The sequence below is a fragment of the Phyllobates terribilis genome, unplaced genomic scaffold, assembly GCF_046119375.1.
Source record: "Phyllobates terribilis strain yellow unplaced genomic scaffold, ASM4611937v1 Scaffold_4__5_contigs__length_816908805, whole genome shotgun sequence".
Taxonomy (NCBI): domain Eukaryota; kingdom Metazoa; phylum Chordata; class Amphibia; order Anura; family Dendrobatidae; genus Phyllobates; species Phyllobates terribilis.
In genome coordinates this window covers 66,671,714-66,689,291 of record NW_027362764.1, presented here as the reverse complement: position 1 = coordinate 66,689,291, position 17,578 = coordinate 66,671,714, and the positions used below count along the sequence as shown (strand labels likewise).

Here is a 17,578-nt window from a genome sequence, read left to right as displayed (position 1 = left end):
CTAGGATACCTCGGCTTAACACTGGGAGAATTCCAGCAGACTTTGACTTCATTGTTTTATTCTCTGCTATATTAAATTTACCTTTACGCCTAATGAAATCGCTCCCCGTACCCCAGTATTTAAAGGATCGGCCCAGTGGAGTAGAATAAAGAGAATTTGTGGTCTTCCTATGTGAAGAATCTAAATATGTTCTCTGGGAATTTGGGGTTAAATGGCTCAATCTTACGCCAGGGTCACATGAGAGAATCTCTCTGATTATGCTAATGACACTCTGATCCGACTGTCAGCATAATGTGATCTGATTGTCTCGGATGAGAATCGGTGCACACTGTGGAAAAGATGGAGAACAAAATTTCTCCATCTTCTCCATTGTGTCAGTGCGCAGAAATCAAACTCAAATGTCATCCAAATGTAGTACGATGATTTCCAGGCACCCATAGACTTGAATGGATGAGTCTTGACCGATTTACTCTTTAAATCGCAGCATGGTGTGATTTTATTTTTTTTTTTTCTCATGCCAAATCAGTATGAGAAAAAAATCACAGATCTGCAGATTCCCATAAAATAACATGGGGAATCAGTAATTGCTATGTATATCATCTGCACATCTTGTGCTTACTTTTTTTTTCTTTCAACTACAAATGGTAATTTTTATGTTTGTTTTTTTGTCCCCCCCCCCAAAACTAGTACACTTCAATGCAGAATTGCTTACAGGTGGTGTTAAAAATGGTTTGCGCTTGGTTCGTCCTTTATTTCTATGGAGCATTGTGGTACTTTTACTACTGTACACAAACATCTGTGCTCACCCAGAATGTTCCTATTCACTTACAGCAAGCAGAGCTCTTGAAAACAATGGGAGATTAAAACACAGAGTTCATTAGAAAGTTTTAGAACTTTTCGTGATTTAATGATTAACCTTCATTTTCTTATAATTGGAAAATCTGATCAATATTTGCGCCCAGTCGCCCCCTTGGTACAGCTTCTCCTATACCTGTATTTTGCCAATTTAAATGCCGAGCAGATGATTTAGATGAATGAAGTGAGAGGTATCAATTCTGAGGCCCCAGAACACATTTACCATAATTCACTGCTCTAAATTACAGGATTGATTTAGGAAGGAGACTGAAATAATCTCTCATCCTGTCAGGAGGGTAATACCTTAGATCCAAATTTAATTGCATCTGCAGAAAAACACGGGGAAACGTCTGCACGTGGTGAGGGGGGATTTTTGGCCTACTTAGATTTCATTTCATCTCTGCTCTCATTGAGAGCAATTGTAATGTACATGGGAACCAACAGCTCCAAGGTGGAAGATAGAGGGGTATGATTGGGGGGCTGACAGGTGATAGTGCTGTTCGTAGACCCAAAGTGATATGTGACCCATCCAGATTACGCCTATGGGAAGTTTTCTGACCTCCCATTCTATATCCATAGACATTAATATGGAGTCTGCTTCTCTGCAGATAAAATCCTGCGCATCGTTATTGGCACCCATGAAGTTTAAGTGGAATATCTCCTGAAAAAAATGAATCAAGTAAAACAGTTTTTTTGTACAGAGCTCTTGTGTTAAATACAAAACAACAAATGATAAATAATAATTTAAAGCAAAAAACAATGGGAGGGAAAAATAGAAAAACCTAAAGCTTGCTGTGACACTGGTATTGGCATCCTTTACATTAATTTAGTATGGAAACACATTTTGACTCGCCTGTGGTAAATCACAAGAGATTCACCTGTGGTTAACTGTCGGTGCCCATGTGACATGAATTAGCCAATAAATGATACCTTCAGTGTTTTAAAAAGCCAGTAGTAGGCCCTGTTCCTTTGTCACAATGGTGAAGACAAAGGAGCTGTCTGAGGGCACTAGAACTGCTATTATTAGCAAACACAAGACTTCCAAAGGGTATAAGACCATCTCCAAAGACCATGGTATCCCAGTTTCAACAGTGCACAGTGTTAAGAAGTTTGCCAAGCATAGAACCTCAAGAACCTCCCTGGTTTGGGGGAAAGAGGAAAATTGACAAGAGATGTCTTACAAAGTTGGTGCGAATGGTGGAAAAAACACCATGTCAAACATCCAAAGACCTGAAGGCCAATCTTGAACAGTCTGGGGTCATTGTTTCAACAAGTACCATATGTCGCACACTAAACCAAGCAGAGCTTTATGGGCGAAGGCCAAGGAAGAAACCATTGCTGAAGTAAAGACATGAAACGGAATGACTGATCTTTGCCAAAGAGTACCTTGATAAACCACAATCCTTCTGGGAAAATGTTCTGTGGACAAATGAAACAAAAGTAGAGCTTTTTGGCAATACAAAGCTTATAAGGAAAGTAACACCTTACCAACAGTTAAGCATGGTAGAAGGATCCATAATGCTGTAGGGTTGCTGCATCTGGTGCTGGAGGCTTGACCTCCTTTGCACACATGCTCTTGGCACTTTAGTCTCCCATGCTGTGCACATATTATACATTGACTATCCACAACGGTGTCTTCCTCTTAGTTAATTCAATAACTGTCTTGAGCCTATGGCACTGCTATTTGATGTCTGGAGGTGGAATCCCCCCTTTGTCCTCCCATCCTCTTATTTCTGGGTTAGCCTTATGGCAATACTTGGTGCAATTGGATATATATCCTTACTTTAAAGTATAACGCCTTTTTTTTACTGTGTATACAATGCCTATGTGATCGCCTCATGGTCGTATTGTTGCCTGCCTGTCCACTCTATACATTGTCATGATTTATTGCATCTTAATACTTGTTCTTATGCCTTCCTAAGAACGTTTTGCATGTTATGATATACAGGGCATGTGATTTACTCTGGTACTTGATTTGGGTCTTTATTCTTCTTTTGCTCTTGATTGTTGGGTTTAATGTTTTTGGGAGTGCCACACATTTAGGACCATGGTCCTTTCTTTAGTCCATATTTCTAGCTATGGTCACATATCCAGAGGAGGTCTTGACTCTGCAGCTATTAAATCGTTAACTTTTCTGCTCCTCAGCACTCGGCCCCCCGCTCTGTAACGTTATGGGGTCTCCACTCCGTGGCTGAGTTGCTGCGGTTCCTTCCACTTCTCAGTCACATCAGTCCCAGCTTCTCGATAGCGTAAAGTATTTTCTGCATCAGGTAGAACTGTGTGCGAAGGGAACTCTTTAGGCCAACCCGCTGGCTTAGCTTATGAAATGAATGAGCAAGCCCCCTTCACACAAAACTCTAATATGGTGCACTCTCCTGTGCTGATTATCGGTCGGTAGTGGTGTTTCTGATGGTGAAATGAACACAAAAATGGAGCTTTTCTAATACAACTCATTAGTAAACAATCTCAAATTACAGCAGGATTTTTCTTTTCCTCTTTCTACATTTTGGCAGCCATACTTTATCATTCATGTAGATATATGAGGCCTTAGGCAGGTGTACAGTTATATAATATTTTTTGTGACATGGATTTAGTTTTCAGGTTATTACCGGCATGGTGTTACTGACTTTGAGTAACTTTTTTTATTTTGTATTTTACACTAAATAATCAAATTAATTGCATATTGAATTGCATTGAACCTTTTGAAATCCTATTTTAGAGATTTGCTCTTTTAACATTTTCTATTTTATGATGTATTTTGTCTACAAGAACAAATGGTAGTTCAACACTTGGAAGATTTAACATTTGTTGTAACTTAATATGCTTCTTCATAAAAATGTTATATTTGGCAATCGTGACTAGTGTTGAGCGATACCTTCCGATATCAGGAAATATCGTATCGGATTGGATCGGGCCGATACCCAAAAAGTATCGGATATCGCCGATTCCGATACCGGAAACCAATGCAAGTCAATGGGACACAAATATCGGAATGAAAATAAACCCTTTCTTTCCTTGTAGGTTAATTCTACATGAAGTAAAACAACTAAGAATAATGTAGAATGACATGAAAAGCCGGCAATTCATCAGCGGCATACACCGGTACCCGACAATTTACAACAGAAAGAATAGAGCATCACACATAGATTAGATAGATAGAAACATGTCAGTCACATATATATGAAGTACAGTGACAGTGTTGCTTACTGTACTTGTCATTTAGTGTAAAGGATTTATTAAAAAAAATATTAGTGTTTTCGTGCACCGTCTCTTTAAAAAAGCCGGCCGGCAATTCAGCATCTGTACCCGACAATTTATAACAGACAGAATAGAGCTTCACACATAGATTAGATAGATAGAAACATGTCAGTCACATATATAAGAAGTACAGTGACAGTGTTGCTTACAGAACTTGTCATTTAGTGTAAAGGATTTATTTAAAAAAATAATAGTGTTTTCATGCACCGTCTCTTTAAGAAAGCCGGCCGGCAATTCAGCATCTGTACCCGACAATTTAGAATAGAAGGAATAGAGAATCACACATAGATTAGATAGATAGAAACATGTCAGTCACATATATATGAAGTACAGTGACAGTGTTGATTACTGTACTTGTCATTTAGTGTTAAAATAAAGGATTTATTTAAAAAAAAATTGGCGTGGGGTTCCCCTTAATTTTAGGCTCTAGCGGAGGTTAAGCAGACAGCTGGGGCAAATGTTTGAAGCCTGGGAAGGGGGTAATACCCACGGAGCTTCCCAGGCTACTAATATCAGCCCCCAGCTGAATACCTAGCCTTTACTAGCTATTAAAATGGGGGACCCCCCCAAAAAAATGACGTGGGGTCCCCCCTAATTTAATAGCTAGCACAGGCTAGGCAGACAGCTGGGGGCTGATATTAATAGCCCAGGAAGGGTGCCATGAATATTGGCCCCCTCCCAGGCTAGAAACACCAGCCGTCAGCCGCCCCAGAAATGGCGCATCCATAGGATGCGCCAATTCTGGCACTTAGCCTCGCTCTTCCACGCTGCCCTGGTGCGGTGGCAGGGGGTAATAGGGTTGGGGTTGATGTCAGCTTATAATGCCAGCTGACATCAAGCCCAGGTTAGTAATTTAGAGGCGTCTATAAGACACCCCCATTACTAACCCCATAGTCAAAGTTAAAAGAAAACACAAACACCCAGAGTAAAGTCCTTTAATTGAAATAAAGACACAATTCTTTATTGTTCTAAATTAAACCATACTTACCATCACGCCCATTCCAGCTGAAGCCAACGATCTCCTGCAATAAAAGAAAAATAATAAAGCAACCTCATCCTTACCTTTCGATGGTTCCCAGGACAGCTCCAGCTCTGCTACATCGAGATGACAGGCTGGACCGCAGCAGAAAGCTGCCATCCAGCCTGTCATCCCGCAGACACTGAGAAGCGCAGGCATGCTTGCGCTCCTCAGTGTCTCTCTGTGACGTCATCCAGATGAGCCGAGTTCATGTCCAATGAACTCAGCTCACCTCATGCACGTCACTGACAGCGTGGGAAAATTCTCCTGCACTCAGCGCTTCAGCGTGAGAATTCTCCCACGCTGTCAGTGACATACATGAGGTGAGGTCATGTCCAATGAACTCAGCTCACCTCATGCACGTCACTGACAGCGTGGGAAAATTCTCACGCTGAAGTGCTGAGTGCAGGAGAATTTTCCCACGCTGTCAGTGACGTACATGAAGTGAGCGGAGTTCATTGGACATGACCTCGGCTCATCTGGATGCCGTCACAGCCAGACACTGAGGAGTGGAAGTATGCCTGCGCTTCTCAGTGTCTGCGGGATGACAGGATGGATGGCAGCGTTCTGCTGCGGTCCAGCCTGTCATCTCGATGTAGCAGAGCTGAAGCTGTCGTGGGAGCCATGGAAAGGTAAGGATGAGGTTGCTTTATTATTTTACTTTTATTGCAGGAGATCGTTGGCTTCAGCTGGAATGGGCGTGGTGGTAAGTATGGTTTAATTTAGAACAATAAAGAATTGTGTGTTTATTTCAATTAAAGGACTTTTTTCTGGGTGTTGTGTTTTTTTAAATACTTTACTAGAAATTCATGGTGGTCATGTCTAATATTGGCGTGACCCCATGAATTTTGGGCTTAGGGCCAGCTGATAATGCCAAGCTGGCCTTAACCCCTTTATTACCCAGTGAGCCACCGCACCAGGGCCCTGGATGAGTTGGGTACAGCGCCAGAAGATGGCGCTTCTATGAACGCGCCATTTTCTGGGGCGGCTGCGGACTGCAATTTGCAGCGGGGGTGGCCCAGAAAGCTTGGGTCTCCCTGCGCTGCGGATTCCAGCCCCCAGCTGCCTAGTTGTATCTGGCTGGGCACAAAAATAGGGCGAAGCCCCACGCATTTTTTTTTAAAATTATTTCATGAAATTCATGGAATAATTAAGAAAAAAAGGGCTTCCCTATATTGTTGTGTCCAACCAGGTACAAATAGGCAGCTGGTGGTTGGGGGCAGCCCATTCCTGCCTGCTGTACCTGGCTGGACACAAATATAGTGCGAAGCCCCACGTCAATTTTTTTTTAATTATTTCATGAAATAATTTTTTTAAAAAAGGGCTTCCCTATATTGTTGTGTCCGGCCAGGTACAAATAGGCAGCTGGTGGTTGGGGGCAGCCTGTTCCTGCCTGCTGTACCTGGCTGGACACAAATATAGGGCGAAGCCCCACGTCAATTTTTTTTAAAATAAGTCCTTTATTTTAACACTAAATGACATTTGAGGAGTTAATAAAGATGCAGTCCCTAAATTATTATTTATTTTTTAATTAATTTTTCCCAAAACTTTTGACGTGGGCTTCGCCATATTTTTGTATGCCAGCCAGGTACAGCATCCAGCTTCTATGAACGCGCCATTTTCCGGGGCGGCCGCGGACTGCAATTTTCAGCGGGGGGAGGGGGGGGGCAGAAAGCTTGGGCCTCCCTGCGCTGCAGATTCCATCCCCCAGCTGCCTAGTTGTACCTGGCTGGACACAAAAATAGGGAGAAGCTTCACGTATTTTTTTTTTTTAATTATTTCATGAAATTCATGAAATAATTAAGAAAAAAAGGGCTTCCCTATATTGTTGTGTCCAACCAGGTACAAATAGGCAGCTGGTGGTTGGGGGCAGCCCGTTCCTGCCTGCTGTACCTGGCTGGACACAATTATAGGGCGAAGCCCCACATAATTTTTTTTTAATTATTTCATGAATTTCCTGAAATAATTAAAAAAAAATTGACGTGGGGCTTCACACTATATTTGTGTCCAGCCAGGTACAGCAGGCAGGAACGGGCTGCCCCCAACCACCAGCTGCCTATTTGTACCTAGCCGGACACAACAATATAGGGAAGCCCTTTTTTTCTTAATTATTTCATGAATTTCATGAAATAATTAAAAAAAAAAAATACGTGAAGCTTCTCCCTATTTTTGTGTCCAGCCAGGTACAACTAGGCAGCTGGGGGATGGAATCTGCAGCGCAGGGAGGCCCAAGCTTTCTGCCCCCCCCCTCCCCCCGCTGAAAATTGCAGTCCGCGGCCGCCCCGGAAAATGGCGCGTTCATAGAAGCTGGATGCTGTACCTGGCTGGCATACAAAAATATGGCGAAGCCCACGTCAAAAGTTTTGGGAAAAATTAATTAAAAAATAAATAATAATTTAGGGACTGCATCTTTATTAACTCCTCAAATGTCATTTAGTGTTAAAATAAAGGATTTATTTTAAAAAAAAATGGCGTGGGATCCCCCATAATTTTAGTCTCTAGCGGAGGTTAAGCAGACGGCTGGGGCAGATGTTTGAAGCCTGGGAAGGGGGTAAAACCCACGGAGCTTCCCAGGCTACTAATATCAGCCCCCAGCTGAATACCTAGCCTTTACTAGCTATTAAAATGGGGGACCCCCCAAAAAAAAATGACGTGGGGTCCCCTCTATTTTAATAGCTAGCAAAGGCTAGGCAGACAGCTGGGGGCTGATATTAATAGCTCAGGAAGGGTGCCATGAATATTGGCCCCCTCCCAGGCTAGAAACACCAGCCGTCAGCCGCCCCAGAAATGGCGCATCCATAGGATGCGCCAATTCTGGCACTTAGCCTCGCTCTTCCACGCTGCCCTGGTGCGGTGGCAGGGGGTAATAGTGGTGGGGTTCATGTCAGCGCCAGCTGCCATGAAGCCCAGGTTAGTAATGATGGCCGTCTATATGACACCCCCATTACTAACCTACAAAGTGTTAAAAAGAAAAAACACACTACACCCAGAAAAAAATAATTTATTTGAAATAAAACACCATTTTATTTAATTCTTAGTTTACTAAAAAAAAAATAGTTACCTGTCCACGTTCCTGCGCTGATCTCCCATGCACAGCTGTCACATCTGGAGATGGTGACAGCTGTGCATGGCTGCTGTAAGCTCACGCTGCCGGGAACACGTCCGCTCCCGGCAGCGGGAGCCACTGACTGAGGTCACCGGAGTGCATTCAGGCAGCGCAGCTCCGGAGACCTCCTTTACGGCAGTGCTGTACCGTGGGAATTTCTCACGATACAGCAGTGCCGTAAAGGAGCTAACCGGAGCAGCGCTGCCTGAACTCCGGTGAACCCTTACGGCCCCGTCATTCTAGCGGCGGCAGCGGTTCAGAGCGGTCACATTCTATGTGGCTGCTCTGAACTGGAGATCTTCGTGGGACACTCGTGGACTACTACGGAGGGGTAAGGATAAGGTTGTGGTTTATTATTTTATATTTTATTACAGGAGATCGATGGCTTCGGGGAATTAGGTGTCTTGGTGAGTATAGGTGTAGTTTTTTATTTTTTACTTTATTTTAGGTGGCGATCGGCGGGGACAGGTAATGTATGAACTAATTTCTTTTAGGTAACCACTGGCCACCAATGACATGTATTTAACATTTATTGGGGACACAGTAGGGCAATTTAAATAGCAGGATCAGGCTGATGGGAACTACTGCTCCCATCGAGCTGATCCTGCTGGCAGGAGTGGACGGGGGACAGACATAGGCCGATGGGAGTAGTAGTGTCACATCGGCCTATGTCTGCCCGCACACACACCCGCACACACACCCGCACACACACACCCCGCACACACACCCCGCACACACACACACCCCGCACACACTAATCATGACGGGTCCGGGAGGTGAGGCTGACCTGTGCGCCGTGGGAAAGTTGATGTGAGTTCATGCAGTCAAGCATGAACTCACATGAACCCTCTGAGGGCACCGCGGCTACTTCAAATGAACAGCTGATCGGCATCACCTGATACCTCAGCTGTTCATTTGAAATAACCGGCGGGAAAGCGCAGCACAGAACGGGAAAGCCGGCGGTGAAGTCTTTTCACTGCCGGCTTCCCCGCCCGGGTCCTTCGCTCCTTGGTGCTGCGCTCCCCGCCTGGTCCTAATTTACGATCGGGATGGGAGGTGGCGAGGGGAGCGGAGGATCGGGGTGGGAGGCTGCGGGGAAGCAGTATGGGGCTGCGTGATTGTTTAAAAGCCGGCGGCTTTTTACCGCGCGCCGGCTTTTAAACAATCAGGAGAATTCTCCCACGCTGGGATGGCATTCTGATGACAAGCTGGATCGCAGCTGAGCGCTGCCATCCAGCTTGTCATCCTTCAGAGACACTGCAGAGCGCAGGCATTATGGGAACTTCCGATTCCGGTATTCGATATTATAAAAGTATCGGAATTAAGTATCGGAATTCCGATACAGTGAATATCGGCCGATACCCGATATTTCAGTATCGGAATGCTCAACACTAATCGTGACACATCCAACGAGTTTTGGGCTACTCAAATCCCTTGTTCAGTGTCCGCTAACACCGTATCCTATCATTTTGATAAAGGCTGTTTATTGCTAGGGTTTAAAGACAGCCTGAACCCTTCCAATCATTCTGTGATCGCCATTGATCTGTTATGACTGTATAAGCCCACTTTCACATGGGTAACGTACAAACCAAACACCTGAACAAAACAGGTCCCTGTTCAGACTGGGAAAGTCCTTAATCTGACCCTGATTGGTTCCTGCCTGACTGCGAAGGATGGCACTCCAGTGTTAACTTACCCTGGATGTGCTTAACTGCACCCTCGCTATAAACAATGTGCAACACTAAAACAGTACTAACTGTGAAGTACACAAAAATCAGTGGAAAAGGCACAGACCTATGAACGTGTTCACACAGACACACAGAAAAGACGGAAGAAAATAAGAAGAACCACACAACAAATGGAATACGTGAAAAACCTTCCAGACCCCAAACGTAAAAGAAAAGGTACTGGGGAGGACGACACCCAAACAAACCATAGGAAAAGCAACAGAGATTAACCAGGTAAATAATCCCTAGCTGAGTAAGTTGGGTCTCCAAACACCATCTGTCTTGGAATATAACCAGCGAAAACGGCAGGTGCTAGGTGAGAATAAATAGTCCCTCCCAAGATGTGATACGCTGTATCTTGTGATGTGAACCGAATTGGGAATTGAGAGACACCTGAATAGAAGAAAACCAAAGAAAGAAAAGACAAAAGAACAATCAGTAGTTGGACAGAGACCAAACTGGCTGTGACTCAGTAGAAAGGGAAATTGACCACGCTGCGAGAAGTCCGAAATCAAGACATGACAGGATTGTGATGATCTCCTCAATCACCATTGATTTCAGTGATCAGGATCAGAGGTGATCACTGTTATAACTATAGCTAAGCTCTCATTAGACAATGTTTTTGGGGGTAGAAAAAAACAAAATAAAACAGGTCCGTATGGTAGTAGTGTGAAAAATGACCTTCGCTTATTCCTTTTATGATGTGAATAATATTACTTAACCCTTTATTTCCCCCGATACTGAAGGAATTCGGATGAACCGCGGCACGCTCTCCTTGCACAGGAATAATTATACCCGTGCCCTCTGTTCAGGCCGATTTTTAAATCCTTCCAGCTAAATTAACCTTTTATCTGTGGAGTGGTATTCACCGCGCGCTGTCAGCCGGCATCCTCATATTTCTGGATAATAGCTAAACATTGATCTGTTACTAATCTGATGTAACCTTTTGTGTGTATTGATCACAGGTTTATCCTCTAGAGAGGGAGGCCAAAAAGACTGTTTTGGTTGAATAAGACGTTTTCAACCATTAACTTTCTTCTTGTGTGAATGTTATTATATTAACCACTTCAAAGATCATCATTTTTTAGTAACACTCTACAAAAATTAAATAAAAATAAAGTAAAGAGACTTTTTTTTTAATCTCCTTTCAATCCACATAGATAATTGTATTTAAGATCGGTCATCACTTATACAATTCCTTTTGTTATTCCTCCTGGAAATATTCAAATTATCAATTAGGAATTACCATTTTCCTTGTAAATGTCCAATTCATGCTGATTGTGAATAGACACATTGAATATTTAATTACAGTAGTTTCTAGAAGAAATAACATAGGAATTATCTGCTCCGTCATTGTTATTTAATGGGAAATACAAGTATTTACAAAAACCATACATATCAGATTGATGACAAGTTCTCCTTAAGTAAATAACTCGGACCGGTTGACATGTGGTTCTTCACCCCTATATAGGGTGGGCCATTTATATGGATACACCTAAATGAAATGGGAATGGTTGGTGATATCAACATCCTGTTTGTGGCACATTAGTATATGGGAGGGGGAAAACTTTTCCAGATGGGTGGTGACCATGGTGGCCATTTTGAAGTCGGCCATTTTGGATCCAACTTTATTTTTTTCAATGGAAAGAGGGTCATGTGACACATCAAACTTATTGAGAATTTCATAAGAAAAACAATGGTGTGCTTGGTTTTAACGTAACTGTATTATTTCATGAGTTTTTTTACACGTTTATGACCACTTATAAAATGTATTCAAAGTGCTGGCCATTGTGTTGGATCGTCAATGCAACCCTCTTCTCCCACTCTTGACACACTGATAGCAACACCGCAGAAGAAATGCTAGCACAGGCTTCCAGTATCCGTTGTTTCAGATGCTGCACATCTCGTATCTTGATGGTATGGTGTGGTATATGGAGTACAAAGATAGTGGGGCCATTCTTCATCAATGTAAACCTCAATGCCACGGGATATCGGAAATAGCTACATGTTGATGTGTTGCCCTCTTTATGCACTGAAGATGCCACGTTCCCTGAGTTTTTCCAACAAGATGGTGCGCCACCACATTATGGGTGTCAGGTCCGAGCATTCCTACATGAACAGTTTCCTGGAAAGTGGATTAGTCGTCGTGGGCCAGTTGAATGGTCACCAAGGTCTCCCGATCTGACCCCCTTAGACTTTTATCTTTGGGGTCATCTGAAGGCAATTGTCTATGCTGTGAAGACACGAGATGTGCAGCATCTGAAACAACGGATTTAGTTTTTTTCACAGTGAATGATGAGTTCAGGAAGCGGAAGACTCATACGTGGAGAAAGTAGATTTATCTGATGAAATATATTACAATGTTTCTTATATTCGTCTGTACTATAGTTTTATGCATAGTTCGTTGACTTGACAAGTGAATACGTAAAGCGAACTGGTTGGTATCTAGCAGGGAGCCATGACAAATCCCTTTTTATATGTATAAAGTGTCCCAGTCCTAACCTTTTTCGGATTTTTCTTTTTATCCATAGGTGTTCCGGCAAACATTGCGGATTTGAAAAACTTGGAGGTGCTGAACTTCTTCAATAATCAGATTGAGGAGCTTCCCACACAGATCAGCAGCCTGCAGAAGCTTAAGCATCTAAATCTGGGGTAGGATTTCTGACCTCATTTCTATTCATTTTTAATTGTTGTTGTTCCTCTTGACTTCCAAAATTTGCCTTCTTGCTCCTGTTTGTTGAATATGTAGAAAAGTTTCCAAAAATTGTAGCAAAATCGTGACCTGACCTTCTGTCAAGCTGCCTAATAGGACAAACCCCTTTCCATGCGTACTGTGAAGGCAAAATGGATGTCATAGAAAGGATCCCTGAACTGACACAGTGCTATATTACATTTTCCCAGTTGTGGCCAACTGGGAATATAATATAATATAATATAATCTATATTTTACTTTTAGTAAACTTGCAATATTCACACTGGCCACTGGGGCTGTTCTAGACTCACACTTACTATTATTTCCTGAAATCCATATGGATATTGGCAGTAGAGATGGGCGGATCGATTTGTGGGACTCCGGTCTATCGGCCAGCTCGGTAGTCTTTGGCCACTGGACAAAAGGCTTGTGAATCTCTTACCTCCCATGATCCCCAGCGCAGGTTTTGATTAACCAGGCTGTTGCGATTTTTATCTGTACGTCATGACGTAATGATGACATCTCTCCGGGAATCCCGAAATGTAAGAGACTCCCCAGACTACTGACCTGGCTGATGGACCGGAGTCCGGCAAATCGATCCGCCCATCTATAATTTTAGCAGAAATAGACTGACTCAGACTGTATCTTTTGTATAGGATCCGTGTGGTAGTGCTGCGTTTTTTTCCGCAATGATAATCCGCAGCTCAAATTTCCGCAGCATGTGCACAGCACATGCGGATTATCATTGGGGAACATGGCAGACCTTCTACCAAGCGTTTTTTAAGTGTTTCTGCAGCGGCAATTCCACTTAAAAAACGCATAGTGGGCTCACAGCCTCATTGTAATCCTGTCTGTGATGCTAATGAGACTGCTGAAAAGTTTAGTGGACACTGTGAAAATTGCAAGCTTCCTGATTTTTTTTCTTTTAATCAATTGTGAAATAACAAAAAAACTGAATTAAATTTTACATTTTTGTATGTTCTCCTCGTGTTTGTGTGGGTTTCCTCCGGGTTCTCCGGTTTCCTCCCACACTCCAAAGACATACTGATAGGGAATGTAGATTGTGAGCCCCGATGGGGACTGATGATAAAGTCTGTAAAGCGCTGCGGAATATGATGGCGCTATATAAGCAAAATAAATAAGTTGTCTAAACAGGACAAGGATGCAGCATTGTACAAAAAGACGCTATGGAGTTGTAATATCATGGAGGATACAAGTAATATCTGAGACAATAGCAGAGTTTTCATTTCCCCTTTGAATTCTGGTCAGTTTTACATCTCCTCACTGTTTAAATTTTCTGGATAAAAGAACATTTCATAGCATTTTGCGTCCTTTTTCTTTCCATCCTTCCATTGCCGGTATTATTGAGGATTTGCTCGGTCACTAGTCGGTCGTGCGCTCCTAGCACAGCGTTTCCCATAGACCAGAGAAGGATTGATTTTAGTTTTGGAGTCATATTCCAAAGTCTCCACATATACCGAGGACTTCTGCAGTGAGGACTCCGGGGAGCACAACCTTCATCAGCCGTCTTGGGCTAATGATTGTAAACGCCGTTCAGTTAGGAGGCGCAGAAGAGGCATCTCAATTTGGGGGATTTAATTACTTGAATAAATACCATCAAGGGTGCAGAGTTCTAGCCCAATCTTTGGAAGAAGAATGGAAAAAACACTGACGCTACGGTAGAGACCTGGTCCTGATATTCTGGATTGTAGAATGGTCATAGAAAAATATAGAAAGGGTAGGAAACAGCCCAGATCAAGTTTAAAAGAAAAATAACACATGATAAATGGGTTTTCCAGCTAAAAAATAAATGTTAAAAGTGCCTAAATTAACGAAAGGGTTGTACGAGGTTGATCAGTTGTCCCTTATAGGGTAAAACTTATTGATCATTGTGGGTTTCTGACAGCTGGGACCCCCACCTAACCCAAGAACGGGGGTCTTCAGAGCTGTATTCTTCACTTCAGTGAGGGTCCCAGCGGTAGGACCTTTCCAATGATCAATTACTTTATTCCCTATCGTATCAATAGGAGTTACTTATAAACTTGATACAGTCACTTCAAGGTATGCAATTTAATAATATGTTTCAGGTCTAAATGTGCCTCAGTCTCCAGCTGTGCTCCGAGTCCTGGTCCCACCACGTTCTCTTATATTTTGTGTCCCAACAGTATGACCCATATGTAAAGGGGGTTGACCGACTGCTCATTTCAGTAGCTAAACCAGCCCCCTTCTGCGTCATAGCAAATTTATAGATTGAAAAGGTGGCTGGCTTAGTTACTGAAAAGAGAATCAAACTTTTCCAGTTTGGGACACAAACCGGATTAGGAACTGCCAATATCTTGCTGAAAATCAAGTGACCTTAAAGAAGCCCTCCTCCTCCTATTTAAAAGTTTTTATCCTCTTAATATATTGCAGTCATCATATTATACAGCACTGTGTACTTACAATTGCATATTTTGTCCCTCTACCCAGCTAATTCTTCTCTCTGCTCTATGTAGAAACAGGAAGTCTCCTGTCCCTGCATTTATCATTCCCCTCTTCAACTCCTGACCCAGCTGCTCCTGCTCCTCATCATGCCAGGGACTTTTGCAAGTTATTTATGACTTATACAGGGAAAATTGACCTCCTGAGCTTAGAAGGATTCAGCTAGTCAGTTTTTAATCGCGTGATGTCATAGACCTAATGGAAAAGAGAAGAATTAGCTGGGTAGAAAGGCAAAATGAGCAATTGTAAGTATGCGGTGATACACCAGGAAGGTGGCAGATGTTGCAGAGGGGCCAGCTGGGACATGTAGTTCCAATGTCACGTTAGCTGAAGTGGATCACATGATTAAGGGTGCTATTGCACTAGAAACGCGTGGATACAGTGTTTTTAATTCTATTTTTTTCCTTGCACATTTTATTGTACCTTGCTATTTTTTTTGTACTCTTCCACTGAATAAACTATTTTGCACCTTCATGGAGATGAACATTTTCTTCTTTTCCTCACATTTATGAGTCCTCAGTGTCCGCACATATAATGTATTATACATCTGCTAACTCACAGGGCCCAAAGGAATCCTGACACACTGCAACAGATCTACTGCCATACGACAAGTGTCTCACCCATCAGCAGTAGACCAGGTAGCGGGAGTCCACGAGTACATAGTACTATATAATAAGATGATTGCCATATATTAATAGGATAAAAACTTTGATTGGAAAAGTGCTTCTTTAAAAACGTGAAATATATTAGTAAATTCCATATTTTATTAAGTTGATCTCTTCTAACAATTCTTTTTGTTTTTAATTTTTGCCCTTGGCCAAACCGTTTAACATAAATCTGTTGCTTTTTAATCAAACGGTTTTCCAAATTTGTTATGCTTTTAAACATGTGACAATCTGCATATTTCAGTTATGTGTTGGAAAAAAAAGTGCTAGATTATTAGACTTTCTGGATTATTGGATGTTGGATTAAAGGGATACTGCCACATGATTCATGCTGCCAGAATCGCACCTTATTGGAGCCCTGTATATTTTTCTGTGAAATGCATCTACTCCAAAAGACCGGTCACGGCGTCTTCTACCCGTCCCACTCCCCTAGTGATGGGTCCCTTCTCATGTATGTGTGTAACACGGGTACTTTAGATGCAGTGACACAGAAACACAGAGCAGCCAATACAGGGTTAATAAACAGGGGAAGTTTATACTAACAGGGTCAATCTCCACGCAGAGAGTAACAGGGAAAAATATGGGCGAAAACAAGGGAAGTAGCAGGTAAAAGTCTTTAACTGACAGTTCACAGTTTAACTAGACATAGCAGAGTCGAACCGGTTGTAATCGACAGTTTTTACACTTAGCTGACTCTTTTCCTCCACGAGGCAGTTGCCAGCTGATGTCGGTGTTGATTTCTTCGGGCTTCCCCGCCCAAACAATGCTCTGTCTTCTGGCGGCAGCGGGCGGTCTCCGGTTTTGCCCGATGAGCCCCTACTCCATAACACGGCACCTCACGCTCCACAGACCCTGCGTCTCTTCTCCCTCTAGTCGGCTTGACTCCTCCGGTGCACTGCACTCGGCTCTTGCTCCCAGTACTGGAGCCAGGAGCCTGGACCCTCTCACACTGCTCTCCTGAGTGGGACTCTGCTCTCGCTTTCCCGCACAAAAGTCCTCGTCTCTCCCTCTCTCTAGCCATGCCACCAGTTTTCCGGTCACCTGACCTCCCAGCTCTCACTCTGGACATTCCCCCAGCTTCCCAGTCACCTGACTCCTGTGCTGGAAGTCTGTCTTCCCCCTGCAACCAGAGGTACGGCCCCGGCAGTTCCGGATCCCTTGTTCTGAAAGTACTTACACCCCGGTCTTCCCTCTTACACCCACGCTCTCCTTTAACTCTCCATTCCACGGGCGAGAGTTCCTTCACCAAACGTTCACATTCTTGGACTTCCTGGACGATACGGTACCATATGAATTGATCTTGTTCGTAAAGGTGAGGAGGCACTCCTGCTGCTGTTCGTTCTGACCGGCGTAACTCAGTTTGACCGATGGGGGGTGCAGGGTCACTCGGATTCCCAATCTCCGCGTGCCCGGTGGCTTCAACCGAGGTTGTTCCCTCGCCGCCTGCACTGGGGACTGCAGGTAATCAAGTGTTGGGGCTCGGAGGTAGAATCAACAACTCTTCTTCGTCCACATCATGGCTTGGGGCAACTGTGACAGGACCCTCTCTAGAAGCAGGTGATTCTTCTCCATCCTCGTCATCTTTAGACAGACAGGGTCGCAGCATACTACGATGAACCACTCTGGTAGGGGCTCCTTCAGCCCCCTCGGGTTGAACTTCATACACAGGTCCTTCAGCGCCAATCCTGCGCTTCACTCGGTGCGGGGTCCGTTCCCACCGCCTACTCCATTTGCCCCGGGGCCGCCTGTCCCGAACCAACACCCGCTCCCCGGGTC

General features: G+C 43.5%; 1 protein-coding gene across 2 annotated transcripts in view; it reads left to right on the top strand.

Annotated features, from left to right (window-relative positions):
* RSU1 (Ras suppressor protein 1) overlaps positions 1–17,578 on the top strand; it is a 170,368-nt gene that overhangs the window by 13,477 nt on the left and 139,313 nt on the right. For both annotated transcript variants that reach the window (XM_073676494.1, XM_073676492.1), the window contains exon 4: positions 12,496–12,616. In XM_073676494.1, coding sequence (XP_073532595.1) covers positions 12,496–12,616 — 121 coding nt within the window. The remainder of the gene's footprint in view (positions 1–12,495; positions 12,617–17,578) is intronic.